General features: G+C 39.4%; 1 protein-coding gene across 1 annotated transcript; it reads left to right on the top strand.

Annotated features, from left to right (window-relative positions):
• The first annotated feature begins 13633 nt into the window (after window positions 1-13633).
• LOC119769163 lies at window positions 13634-14347 on the top strand. Its single transcript, XM_038261067.1, has 2 exons — window positions 13634-13925; window positions 13992-14347. Exons 1-2 carry the CDS (start codon window positions 13850-13852, stop codon window positions 14345-14347), a joined length of 432 nt encoding a protein of 143 aa, XP_038116995.1. The 5' UTR covers window positions 13634-13849.
• The last annotated feature ends 30 nt before the right edge of the window (window positions 14348-14377 follow it).

Genomic DNA, 14377 nt, shown 5'->3' with positions numbered 1-14377 from the left:
GGGTAGGGAAGTCATCAATGAGACATTTTTGGTTTTCAACTTTCATCGATTTTTCTAATTTCTTCATCAGCATGTTTTAATGAGCTTTTTGTTGCATTTTCTTTCTTTTCATGTTTTCTAACATTGACCAAAATATGAGATCGATCCGACCTCTATAGCCAGAGTTATGGCACTGTCTCATTGTAGACGCACTTGGCAGGAAGAATGAGACAGGTGGGGAACAATGAGACACTCTACGAAAATCAATACTTTTCTAGTAAAACATCATGTTTTTGTATTGTGCCATTGCAGGTGACATACCTTGAACATTTTAGAGCAATTTTGCCAACGTGAAACTTTAAATAACAAAAGTTTTACTTAAAAGTATTTAAATTTTGTAAAATCCATATATTTATCCCAAATAACTTTGTATTTTTGGTTAAATGAAGTTTAAACTCTATAAATATGGCAAAAATCACTTACAAATCATGTTTTTAAAGATTTCCATAGATTTAAAAAAAAATAATGAAGAAAAATCGAAGTGTCTCATTGTTACCCAGGGGCTGAAATGAGTGGGGAACAATGAGACAGCCGTGGATTCTGGGTATATTCTAAATTTTGGCCAAACCTAATTCAAAAACATTGTAGCCCAGCTTAATCCCTATAGAGCGTTGAAAGAAATTTGAAGAAATAAAAGTTTTGGTGTAAATGGCTGCCTACGAGAGAAAAAGTATTTTTTGTCCATAATTTACTTTTACACCCCAGAATCAAACATATATGAATAACTTGTCAAGGGCTCGTCCATAACCAAAGCCACTATTATGGTGGACGTGTATCCAGTAGACACAACTTTCACCCAAATATGAGCCTGATTAGTTGATGTCTTATTGATGACTACTCTACCCTATGTAAATTTTCCGAGGAATCTGATACAAATATTTTCAGACAAAGACTCTTTGGTCCCGAGACCTTCAATAAAGCATTTTAAGTCTTCATTTGACCTTTTCAAATGCTAGGCTAGATATTTGAAACTTTTAACTTACTTACTTAACTTTATCAGCAACAGGTCTATCGACCCAACGCTGAACTAATCGAAGATTTCCAGGATGCTCGATCTTGTGCCGCTCGTCTCCAGTCGCCCATAATGTTGGCCGCAAAATAAATCGTTCTTCCATTCGGGTTCTGCGACCCCATTTTAGTCAAATTTGAATAGTAATTTGCCTATTAAATATCAAAATGCATTTTTTCAATATGTTATCACCGAATGACTTTAGCGTAGTTTAGGCGTCATACTTAAGCCCGACAATTCAAAATAAGACCGAATAAGAATATCCGAAGTGAAATCTTTCCGAGGCCTTCGGATAATCGAGTCTGAACTGTGTCTGGTTTAATAATGTATACAACTTGTAACCTGGAATTTTTTTCTGTTTTGTGATTCGAACTTATTTTCCTTGAGAAAAACTTGACACTTAGAGAGTATTTAAATAATCCTATTCATCAATGTTTTCAAAATAATAATTAACGATTTTTATAAATATTAAAAAATATGTGGAGTCAGAGTCGGAGCCAACAATTTGTTGAAAGCTGGAGTCGGAGTCGGAGTCGGAGTCGGCTAGAGTTGGTAGGCCGGAGTTGGAGTCGGAGTCGGAGTCGTTTGTAGCTGAAAGCCGGAGCCAGAGTCGGAGTCGGCTAAACTTAGAAAGCCTGAGTCGGAGTCGGAGTCGCTTGAAATATGACCCGACTCCGCAGCCCTGGGTAAAATTTTCATAATAAGAATTTTTTGATTTTTTTAAAGTCGTAGGGGGGCATTCATTAAATTTTTCATATCGAAAATTGGCCTGATTTTTTTTAAGTCGTTGCTGTATTGTGATACGAGGGAATAAAAGACACTTTGTATGAAATACTTTACCAGACTTGTATTTCCGACGACTTCTTGGTTAATCCGACTCGTCCAGAGTCCGTTGACGAAAGAGGACGAACTACTAGCGCAGGGCGCTTTTATAAGGTAGTTTTACAATTGTTAACGTTGGTATAACTACTACTTCCTGACAGCTTAAGGCGTTGACTTACAATGCACTGTCAACGTTACAGCAACGACTCAAATAGGGTTTGATACACATCAACTCTCCCGGCTTTAATATTTGTTTGAACTGCTACTTAAGAACTCTGACTGACCTGACCTTTTGTTCGACTTGACGACGTTTTTTTGTTTCACCGGCTTTTCGACTTATTTCATGGAATGCGAAGGACTAGCCTGACTTTATTGTTGACTCGACACTGTCAACAATGATTAGCTTCAAGCACTAACCGAATTCATGTTCTGGAAACATTTTTCTACGAATGTTGATCAACACGTGACCAACGACTGACTGACTAAAAGTTCAAAGACTGGCTTGATGAACTTTTCACTGACTGACTGCAAAATGGCTGACTGCCGACTTCTAAACACTGAATTTCAAACACCGTGACTTACCACGTGGAAACTCTTAAAGACTGTACTCAGCTGACATGGCTGAGGCTCTTACGACAAGGATGACCTTGACACCAGATTCGATGGCGGCGGATCGAAGCGACTGCCGACGACCACAAAAAACTAACCGACAGCATGCATGTTAGAATTTACCTGAATCCGCTCTGGACCACTGGCCACCATTCTCCTCCACTAACCTTGATCTTTCCAGGACCATCCTTGACCACGTGTTCACTGGCTGACAATCGAGACATTTCACTGACCGCTTAGTTTGATCTGAGCTAGATCTCCGAACTTTCTCCACCAACAAACAATGACCCACCGAGCACATGTTCGTTTGAGGTTATGTTCTTCCACTACGATGGTAACAACTCACTTTCTTCTCGATTATCAAATTAGCACTCATTATTCCACTCGCATCGATATCTACGCGTTTTCCTTTTCACCTCGTCGCCATTGCTCTATTGTGATACGAGGGAATAAAAGACACTTTGTATGAAATACTTTACCAGACTTGTATTTCCGACGACTTCTTGGTTAATCCGACTCGTCCAGAGTCCGTTGACGAAAGAGGACGAACTACTAGCGCAGGGCGCTTTTATAAGGTAGTTTTACAATTGTTAACGTTGGTATGACTACTACTTCCTGACAGCTTAAGGCGTTGACTTACAATGCACTGTCAACGTTACAGCAACGACTCAAATAGGGTTTGATACACATCAGTCGTTAGGACGTCTCCAGTCATTTTTTTATATTGAGAATTTGTATTAGAAAAAAATAAATCGTAGGGCGCCTCCAGTTAAATTTTCATAATTTTCATAAAAAATTTTTAGTCATAGAGGTGCTTCCAGTCAAATTTTTCATATCGAGAATTTGCATGATTTTTTTTAAGTCGTTGGGGCGCCTCCATTCAATTTTCATATCGAGAATTTGCATCTTTTTTTTAAGTCGTAGGGGCGCCTCCAATTAAATTTTTATATCTAGAATTTTCATAAAAATGTTTCAGTCGAGAATGTTCATGTTTTTTCACGTTATAAGGGCGCCTCCAGTCAATTTTTATAATAAAATTTGCATGATTTTTTTTAAAGTCGTAGGGGCGCCTCCATTCCATTTTTCATATCCAGAATTTGAATGATTTTTTTAAGTCGTAGGGGCGCCTCCAAATAAATTTTCTTATTGCATGATTTTTGAAGTCATAAGAGCGCCTCCAGTCAAATTTTCATATCGAGAATTTGCTTGATTTTTTTAAGTCGTAGGAGCACCTCCAATTAAATTTTCATATCGAGAATTTTAATAAAAATATTTCAGTCATAGGGGAGCCTCCAATCAAATATTTAATATTTTCATGATTTTTTCAAGTCATAAGGGTTTTCAAAATTTTCAAAATAAAATGTGTATGATTTTTTTATGTCGTAGGGGCGCATCCATTAAATTTTTCATATCGAGAATTTGCATTATATTTTTAAAGTGTGGGTGCTTTTCCTCGTAGGGCGCCTATATTTGTTCAAGGGGCGCCAAGTGATGCGCGGGGGGAGGGGGGATATGCTGTTCGTTTTTTGATTACACAAAAAATAACAGCTACGTTAGCAAATGAAAAAGTGAGTTTCAGAAAGACACATAAATTTTATTCATTTGCCCTTTATCCTTTAATAACCCTCCGCGAAAGCTGACTTCGTCCGAACTAGGTCCCTGCACTAATCATAAAATGTTGTCTGCAACAGTTATACAGCAACAGTACGAGTATGAATCCCCTATTCGGAAAAGTAATCAATTTTCATACAAACATATTTCATTTAAAATCGACATTATTCTATCTGAAAATTACATTGAAAATTGTATCAAGTTAACATTACTGTACCGTCAGTTTGTGTGACTATGGGTCAAAAAACGATTCACTTCTCATTACTTCTAATGAACAAAAACAATTTAAATGATAGCGAAAAAGCGAAGGATTGATCTTAGATAGTTTACCAACATTTTCCAAAAATATGATGGAATTTGATGAATCGTTTAAAAATTGAAACTAAAATAATGCTCTAATACAGGGGTGCCCAAAGTATGGCCCGCGGGCCAAACGAATCTGATTGACTATCAACTGATTCAGGCAGACAAAATGTGGAAATCTGAGAATCAAGTTTGCAGCAAATATTTTACAAAGCTTTCGTCGATCAACCCACCCCTCCACCATTATTACAAAATTGACTCGAAAACCAGGAGCAAAAATATATTTTCAAAAAACTTAAAAAATGAAATTTAAGTGCATTTAGCTGAAATTCATTAAATAAGCATTCCTTTGCATTTAAAATCATTTGAGCATGTTTGGTTTTATTAAAAATAATGTGAATTTTAGTAAATTTTCGATGAAATAAATAAATGTTTTTTCGCTTTTTTTTTTGAAAATAATGATTGCAGGTTAACTATACGGAAGCTTAAATCATTTTCTAAAAGATTTTTTTCATTGAAATGTTGAAATTCTGGATCTCAACGATTTTTCATTAGCCACACTTAACTTATAGATGAATTGTTCAACATGTAATGTAACTACCATTTTCGAATTATAAGAACAAAACTTAATTTTTTTTTTTTGAAAAACAAGTACATTCAGCTAAAAACTTTTTTTTTTCAAATACCAGAAAAAACAAAATCAACAATACCGATAGAAACCAGTTATTTTGTGGTTTCTATTATTTTGAATACACTTTTTTTATAAATAACAGAAATGTAATCTTTTACATTAAAATAACGTAATTTATTTTTTTAAACAACCTTTTTTGTAAATTTGGCCCGCAAGCTCATTTGAGCTTTAAATTTGGCCCGGCCTCCAAAAACTTTGAGCACCCCTGCTCTAATACGAAGCAATGATCAAAACAAGTAACTCAGCAGTGTTTCTCTTTCAAAGGAATCGACCCATTTCAAAGAACATATTAAAAGGTTGATTTTTTGAAAAGTCATTTTTGGTGAAAACTGTACCCTACATATATAAAGCTGCCAAAATCGCAGGTTTTGTTCTTAGAATGTGACATTTTCAGCAAACGTTTTTTAGATGTATCCTACTCAACCCTTTAAACATAATTAAGTTTCATTGAAAAGACTGAGGAATTGCAAATTCCATAAAAAAAATCATTTTGACCCGATTGTACCCCTACTTAAGGTAATTTTATAAATGATTTGGCAAAAAATAGCCACCAGCCGCAATAAATTAAATCATCGCAGCGAACAAAAATGTATATTTCAAACACTGATCATGCTAGCGATGCATAAAACGAACAGTGTGAACAGAGCGGACAGCAACGTAGCAGCATCTAGAAAAAGGAAAGAATCATCAAAACGGAACACGTTGAAGAGCACTGCTAGTTGATTCAAAACAAACGCGGCGCAACTTGGCAACCAGTCGACGACTAACCTCGACTAACCTACAGCTCAGCCCTGGGCGCCTCCAATCAAATTTTACTATCGAGAATTTTCATGATTTTTAAGTCATAAGGGCGCCTCCAGTCAATTTTCATATTAAAATTTGTATGTTTTTTTAAGTCGGAGGGGCGCCTCCAGTCGAACTTTTATATTTCAAATTCGTATTAAATAAAATTAAGTCTTAGGGGCGCCTCCAGTTCAATTTTCATAATTTTCATAAAAATGTTTTAGTCATAGGGGCGCCTCCAGTCAAATTTTTCATATCGATTTTTTTTTTCATTTTTATGGTACATTTGGGGCGCCGATAGTCAAACTTTTTTTTAAAGTATTTTAATTTTATCATCAGGGCGCGTAACAAGTTTTTTGTGAGTTGTTTTCCTGTTTTTTGCTTCAACAAACTTTATTTGCATCCATTCCAGGCATTTATTTCAATGGATGCAAATAAAGTTAACTCTGTAAACTCTGTACTGCACTTACAAAACTATTTTTAGTTGATAAACTAAAGAAATAAACAGAATTGAATCATGAGGGCGCCTCTAGTGAAATCTTATTTTCAAAATATAAAATTTAAATAATAAAAATTCTGTTTGGCATTTTAGGAACATAGCTAAAAAAAATCGCCCCTTCGGGCCGAGGGGCGCGTGGGTGTAACTAACTTAATTTGCCAGGGGCGGTTAAACCCTTAAAGCCCTTGTACATGGCCCTGCTTTAACTCGAAAGATTGCATGCCTTTGTCCTATTTTGTGTCGATAAAGTTCAAATTTGGAATTTGGGCTTAGTACACCCACGCCAAGCCCCTTTATTCCCTCAAAAATTATATTTTGTTACAAGCTGAAAAATAAAAAAAATAATGCATTTATTTTTGCTCCATACCTTTAAAACAATTTTGATAATTTCAGTGTTTATTTAATGATAAGTGTGTGAGTGAAAAAAATACTTATACATTTTCTTTTAACTCTAATCATTTTTCAGAATCAAACGTTTACTCTTGGACCCGGTGAAGGAAATCTTCGTTCTCGCCAGGATCTCGGTAAAACAGGAGTGGAAGATATGACGCAATTGGAAGATTTGCATGAGGCGTCCCTCCTTTGGAATCTTAAACTACGATATGATAATGGATTGATTTATACCTATGCAGGAAGTATCTTAATAGCTGTAAATCCATACAAAATGGTTGCAGATGCTTATGGAATTGAAATGGCTAAAACATACTCTGGAAAACCTTTGGGGGCGTTACCCCCACACTTATTTGCCATTGGATCCGCCGCTCATGCAGCTTTACCATCCTCACAGGTTGTCGTAATTTCGGGTGAATCTGGATCGGGTAAAACTGAATCCACCAAGTTGGTAATGCAATATTTGGCCGCCGTTGTGCCCGGAGGAGGATCAGCAGTTCAGCAGGCAGTTATTACCGAACAGATTCTGGAAGCAGCTCCGTTGTTGGAAGCGTTTGGAAATGCTCGGACTTCTCGGAACGACAATAGTTCTCGTTTTGGAAAATATTTGGAAGTATTTTTCAAGTCTGGAGCAATTATTGGTGCTAAAATTACTCAATATTTATTGGAAAAATCAAGAATAGTGACCCAAGCACCGGGTGAACGGAATTATCATGTATTTTATGAGCTGCTAGGTGGATTGTCTGAAGCAGAAAGAACCAAATATGGTTTGCTAGAAGCTGACAAATATTTTTATCTCAATCAAGGAGCTTCAGACTGTTCGCCGGGACGTGTAGATTGGATTTCCCTGCAAGGCGCGATGCAAGTGCTTGGAGTATCAGAAAGTGAACGAGAAGGCATTGTTAACGTACTTGCATCCGTTTTACACCTAGGCAATATTTATTTTCATAGACGACAGCTGCGGCACGGACAAGAAGGTGTAGAAATTGGTTCAGAAGCAGAGATCAAATGGGCAGCACATCTCTTGCAAATCCCATCCGAAGGAATTTTAAGATCGCTCACATCAAGAATTACAGAAACAAGATCAGAACGTTTGTACACTCCATTAAGCATCGACCAAGCATTAGATGCAAGAGATGCCTTAGCCAAAGCACTGTATTCAGGATTATTTAACTGGTTTGTAGCATATTTTTTGATTGTTTTATTGCACAGTGTTTGGAATAGCAAAATTAAGTGGAACCCTTTATTTGACGTCCTAGCCAAATATTGTCTTCGGTAGAGTTGTTGTATTTACATCGTCGTGATTGTGTTATCTTGTCGCACGTTTATGTTGAGCCAAATTGCGCTTCCCACACCCAAAGGAAAAATATATATCAAATTCTGCAACAGTGGATTTTCTGCAGAAAATGTTACAAAATGTTAACCGTTTTTGCAATAATCTCATAGCTTTTTTTTTTCTGCAATACAATCGATCAGCCGTCTGTAATGTCGATAATTGTCGGTAACGGGCAAAAATGTCATACATACATAGATTTCATGCAGATTCTGATATACTTTCATGCCGCCATGCATAACAATCATGCGACCGCCGTTTGGGTGCAGCCTAGGATGGGTACGTTTTTCAAAAAGTTCTCCGATCAAGTTTTAGTATGGTTTCTCTTGTAGGGCATGCCCATAGGGACTTCCATGCCAAATATCAGCTCATTTGGTTGTAAACTGGCTGCGCGCATCAGGGTTGAAGTTTACATGGGAATTACCATGGAAAATTTTGACTATTTGTTCAGGAGCGTTTGGTCTTGGAAAATCACGCGCCAACTTCTTGTATGGTCCGGCCTATGGGGAATGGTCTGGAGAACACTTTTCCCGAAGAGAGCACACGGATTCGTTGTACCTAGAGCTGGCGCATCGGTTAACAATCCGATGTCTCCGGAATCAACGGTTTTCCCAGAAAAAGCATCACATTTTCCTTAGCTTGATGCACTCCGCGACGCCATATGTCAGGTAGCAACCAAGTGGTTGAAATATTATCAACAAAACACAAATTTGTTATGCAAAGATTCTGAATTCGGCTAAATAATATCAGGATTGCTCGAAATGATCATTTTCTAGTTGAAAGAACGTTTGCAATTGAATATTCCAGCCGTTTTTCACCCACGTGGTAGGGGAAATAAACCCATTTTAAGCCTAATAAGCGGTCTTGTTTGAATGATGCTGGATAATCTGGAGTGTTCCTTGAAATTCAGTAAAACCAAGTACACCAACGAGTAGAGCAACTTTTTGTGAACATTTCTGTTTATTTTCAGTTTTATTGAAAGTTATGCTATTCCTTTTACAAGCATTTGAAAAAAATATTTCAAAAACGCATTCTAATCAGTCGTGTGCATTGGGCCACGCCCATTTTTCTATTTTCAGCTTAGTTTTTTTTTTTCTTCCAACGTTCGTTTGGGTCTGCTTCGTGCTGCCAGAATTGATGAAATTTTGAGCGAACACTCACGAAAAGTAGCATTTATAGAGAAAGTTTCCTGGCAACACCACAAGCGCTGCTGGTGGTGTTGGTGGCCACCCTTTGTTCTTTATTTGCCTTTGCCTCTCGCTCGGTTTTCTTCAGGCTTCGCTTGGAATGTGTCATCAAGATTGAAACGTCAAAAGACTTGGCGCGTTTGTTTTTTTGATGGCGCTTGCTAATTATTTATATGTTTCGGGATTAATTTTCAAGTGAGTGACTAAGTAACGGTCAAAAGAACATGTTGCCGGTAGTTGGAAGCAATTTTATATCTTAAGCGCTTTGAAATCGTTAGCGCAAGTGAAAAGATATTGATGGCGACTTTAGTTAAGCAGTTAATCTCTGATCTTGCGTGTGGATGTGTGTGCCACCAAAATGATGAGAAATGGTCTCGCAAAATAGAAATTATGATCAAAAGTGCATTAAATTTGATCTTTTTGGCCAGTAAGTGGCATACATTTGCGTGCTTACTCGAGGCGGTGCTGTTGCTGGTAAGTTTATAGCCTAAATAGTATTTTTGGAGCTTTAATCGAGCATCAAACCACGGGTATGAATCTTCAAGCAATTTCAATATGGCGACTTGTATCAGAAGAAAGTGAGGCATTTTCGCTAGTTCTCACTGTTCTGTGTTCTACGTGCACGACCTCAAATTTCAACGACACACATACTAACACAAAGCGCCACCAAGAGGCAAAAGGTACACAGAAAAAAAAAAAATCGGGTAAATATACATAATTTATGATGTACCAAAAGTGCACGTCATTAATGATGCGAATTTACATCAGTTTCATTGTAAATTTAAGTGCCTTCCGATGTAATCGTGCGGAACAAAAAGCGCTTTGAAAACATGTAAATTTCCGATGAAATCTACGTAAATTTACCCAAGTTAAAATTTTTTTTGCTCCGTTGAATCTGAAATCCGATGTAATTTTCATTTTCATGTTTTTCATGCTGTGCTCAAATGCTGCTTCAGATGAAATGTTTTTTTTTTGTTTTAATAAAAAAACAATCTTACATTTCAACGAAAATACTTTAAATCAAAGCATAAAAATCAAATATTTTGAAAACAACATCAAACTCCACATCCAACAGAGCGACTCAAAACCAGTAGGTATTCTTTGAAAATAACCGTATTTTTCTCTGAATCAATCATGGAAATGCCCAAACAATTGTGAATTCCCTTACCACTGGATCGCCCAACGCATGTCCAACTTACACGGACGCCCAAGCCTCCCAAAAAAGTTGGAACGGTAACTTCAACTCGCTGGTTCTCGGGCATTACTCAACCAATCGGGACGATTCTTGTTTCCACTGATTTGTAAGAATGTCTAGATGATTCTAGAACTTTGCAGAACTTAATTTGATCAAATCTGTAATTTCTGTGATCGAAAACATCGTTCCAACTTTTTTTAAACGACTGCCTCCGCGGAATTTTTGGCGAATTTTTTTTTACACGCGAAAAAAAAAGTTGGAACGATGTTTTTGATCGCAAAAATTACAGATTTGATCAAAGAAAGGGACACTTTCTAGGCTTGTGACAACTGCTGATAAAAGTTGAATTTTCCTTCTAAAGTTGAATTTTCTTCATTAAAATGGGGATAATGCGCTTCAGCGGTGGTCACAACTCAAGCGAGTTTTCCCTTCTGTTACGTACATAATTAAACGTCTTGTGGTACTGATCGGCGGAATTTAATCAAATTCAAACACTCGCGGTAGAGGATCAAAAAGCACACTTTATTTGACTCGAATTAAACAAAGTTGTCGCTTTATTTCAAAGTGCTCGCGATCGCGGTTTATTGCAGACTGCCTGTTCTACCCTTCCTAGCACAGCTAGGGACCGGTACGAGCAGCTCAAGTTGAACTGTCGATCGGCTCATCTTCGGCTACTATCAGTCGCGGAGTACAGCGCACTGATCTTATCTACGCGGTAGAACGAGAAAACAGATAACACAAAAAGTGTGGATCGCGTGGTGGTCCTAAAAGGATTGGAAACAAATATTCTGATACAACGCGTGAACATAGCCGGCCGCCTTGAAACCGGCACGATTTCAAAATAAATCAAAAAGAACCACCCTTATACATCTACAATTACTACTACACTACAACTTCTACTGGACTACTACATCTACTACATTCTTCAAAACAAATTACATCACAACAGAGTGACCAAGGTCACTTGTTCTTCTTTTGCTTCTTCTTTGCATTTTTCTTCTTCTTTTTCTTCTCGGTATTCAGCTTAGCTGATCTTTTGTTGTTCAATTTCTTCGTGCTGCTACTGCTGTTGCATTGTTCTGCTACTACTGCTTCTCGCTGCTACTGCTGGACATCGGAAACTGCTGACTCATCAAAACAGCATTCGAACGGGTTAGCACGTATCACGTACTGTGGCTTGTTCAGCATCGCTTGAGTAGGATCGTACGCAGCTTGGCAGGATACGGATCGTCCGGTGTACTACGTCGAGTTGGTGTTCAGGTCTCGTAGGCGAGTTCGGCATTCGCGGGACTTCATGGACTGTCCCGGTCCGGGCCCGTCGCCGTCGCCGACGACGTCGATGCAGCATCATCCGACCTAATAAGATGAGAGACGGCTTTTTCAAATGTAAAACACAACTTACAAAAGACTTCCTGGATGCGGAGGCCAGGTGGCCTCCGCGACCGCTCCGGCGGCGCTGATGATGTCCATTGGATGGTGTCATTTTGCTACAGCGGTGAGCTCTTACCGCTTCCTTGGGTGTCATCGAATCCAGTTGCGTCGCGCAAACCCTGAGCTGGCCATGCTCGGTGGGAAAGCGCTGCTGCTGGGTGTGAGGGTGATCAATCCTCCTGGTTGACTTGGAAAATGGTTGGTAGCAAATTTGGTAGCACCTCGACGAAAAGGACTGGATTAGTTCAATTCAAACATGGTTTTGCGTCAACTTTGCAACGCAGCGGATGGGTTTACAAGCTCCACATCTGGGGGAACTTGTTCCGGTTCGATTGAACAGGACATTACAGTTGACATTCATGCTCAATTTCCGACCTTCACCAACATGCACGTAGTATACCTCGGATAAGGCGAGACAAGGACGGGATTGTGGGCTGAGCATCTGATTCGGCGTGGACTTCACGGAGGGACGGTTCCACGTCCCCGGGACGGGCGAACGGCAGCTATGGAGGATGAACATAGGGTGACTTTTTGGAAACCCGGATAAACGAAAACTATATGAATTCTAGTGAGGACCTTAAAACAACCTTATGAGTTATGGTCACCATTTGTAATAATGTTATTTGGTGGACCTTGATAACTATTTGTCAAATGGTCACCATAAGTAATAGAGTTATTTTAATGTTTGATGACTTTAAAAAACTATTTCAGGATGTTTACTCAAATGGTTACCCTAAATCATAAGGTGATTTTTAAGTTCAAATGGTTTATATTTATTCACGATTACCATATAGAAACATTAAATACCCATTTGAAAAATAGTTAGAATTTGCAAAAAGCGTTTACCAAGTTTGACTAAGTTTTGTTTTCAAATGAAAGAATCAAACTTTTTTGTCTGTAGCTTCATAAGGGGTTGGGTTTGTGCTGGAGTCGGATTTGGGCAACTTCCGGAACAAGATTTTGTCTGACTAAGTTGCCGGAAAAGTGTACGATCTACTCAACGATGGTGGGGCTGGTAAAAGCGAAGAATTACAACTTTGGCGGAGAGTTTGTGAACCATATGGTGAAGACATTCACTTTACGGTGAAGTGTTCGTCGTGCAGCTGCACCAGTAGTACCAAGTTATGTGGACATCATTTGGCTTACTTGGCCCTGGATTTTACACACATTTGAGCTGCCAAAGAAAGCCAATCCGAAGTTTACCAATTTTAATTGACAGAATCTAAACCAACAAAAAGAGAAAACAAACTGAGGAGCTCAAGAACAAAAAGGCTCGAAAATGTCGGTTCCTTTTGATGCGCTACAATTCCTTTGAGTTTCGCTGACGATTCAATTTTAAGCATATCATGTTTGTGATAATTGTTACTGTTATGAGGCGAAGCCGGATGTGAAATAATCACTCGAAAGTACTTTTTAACTAGCGTTTATTAATGCACGACTTTACTGTACGGCGTACTGAGCGAGACTCTCTCCTCTGAGCGTGTGCGAGTGTGTGTGTGAGTGTGGTCAAGCTTGTGTAAGATAGGTGAACATACAACATCCTCCCCACTTTAAACTAAACGTTACAAAACAAAATTCTTCAGCTTCTCCGGGATTTTTGTTTGTCGCTTTGGTCGCGACGCTGGAACTACAGGCAGCGTTGAACGTCGATCACGTGTTGTCTCAGACGGCGTTGCATTCGACGATCCTGGCGGTGGCATCACAGCAATCGTTGGTTCTAACGTGCTAGCTGCGGGCAGTTGACAATCAAGTTCAACCGAAGTCGAACGGCGAGTGGCATCAGTTTCGGGGTGATCCGGTTGGACAGCTCTTGGTTCTGGAACAGTTGGCGACAGACGGGCAGGCGATGTGGAATGTTCTTTACGTGGCTTCAGGTGAACCAGGCTGCGACGGTAGTCCTTTCCGTTCACTTCCACTGTGTACGAGCGCTCGCTGAGGCGGTTGGAGATGACGGCAGGTGTCCACAGCTTCGACGTTTGCGGTGTCAGCTGCACGAAAACCGGAGACCCAGTTTCCAGCTCAGGTAGGTTACGAGCTTTCTTGTCGTACTGGTACTTGATCCGCTTACGATTCTCCTCGATTGACGCAGGCACATTCTCCACCACCTTCGGAACCAAGTTCGCCGCCGTGCTCGGAACGCCACATCGTGTTGAGCGTGAAAACAGACGGGCGACGGGACTGGACCCAATCTTGTTTGGGATGTTCCTCCAGTGCAACAGGGCGAACCAGAAGTCCGTTCCCGTTTCGTTCGCTTTCGCAAGCAGGCGCTTGGCAATCTTGACGGCGGCTTCGGACGTACCGTTTGCTTGCTGGTGGTGTGGCGCTGATGTTACTAGCTCGAAGTCCCAGTCCTCAGCAAACTTCATCATGTGCTTGTTTACGAAGTTCGTAGCGTTGTCGGTTAGCACCCTCTGCGGCTTTCCATGTCGAGCAAAGTTTTCCTGACATGCTGCAATGACCGACTGTGGCGTCAAA

This window comes from Culex quinquefasciatus, chromosome 3 (genome assembly GCF_015732765.1).
Source record: "Culex quinquefasciatus strain JHB chromosome 3, VPISU_Cqui_1.0_pri_paternal, whole genome shotgun sequence".
NCBI lineage: Eukaryota > Metazoa > Arthropoda > Insecta > Diptera > Culicidae > Culex > Culex quinquefasciatus.
The sequence above is the reverse complement of the archived record's forward strand: the minus strand, read 5'-3'. Positions and strand labels throughout refer to the sequence as shown.

Bases quoted from the DNA above. Each gene is read 5' to 3' on its own strand.
- LOC119769163 (XM_038261067.1), top strand. From the start codon at position 13,850: ATGACGGCAGGTGTCCACAGCTTCGACGTTTGCGGTGTCAGCTGCACG. The intron at 13,926-13,991 runs GTAGGTTACGAG...CGATTGACGCAG, and splicing joins AGACCCAGTTTCCAGCTCAG to GCACATTCTCCACCACCTTC.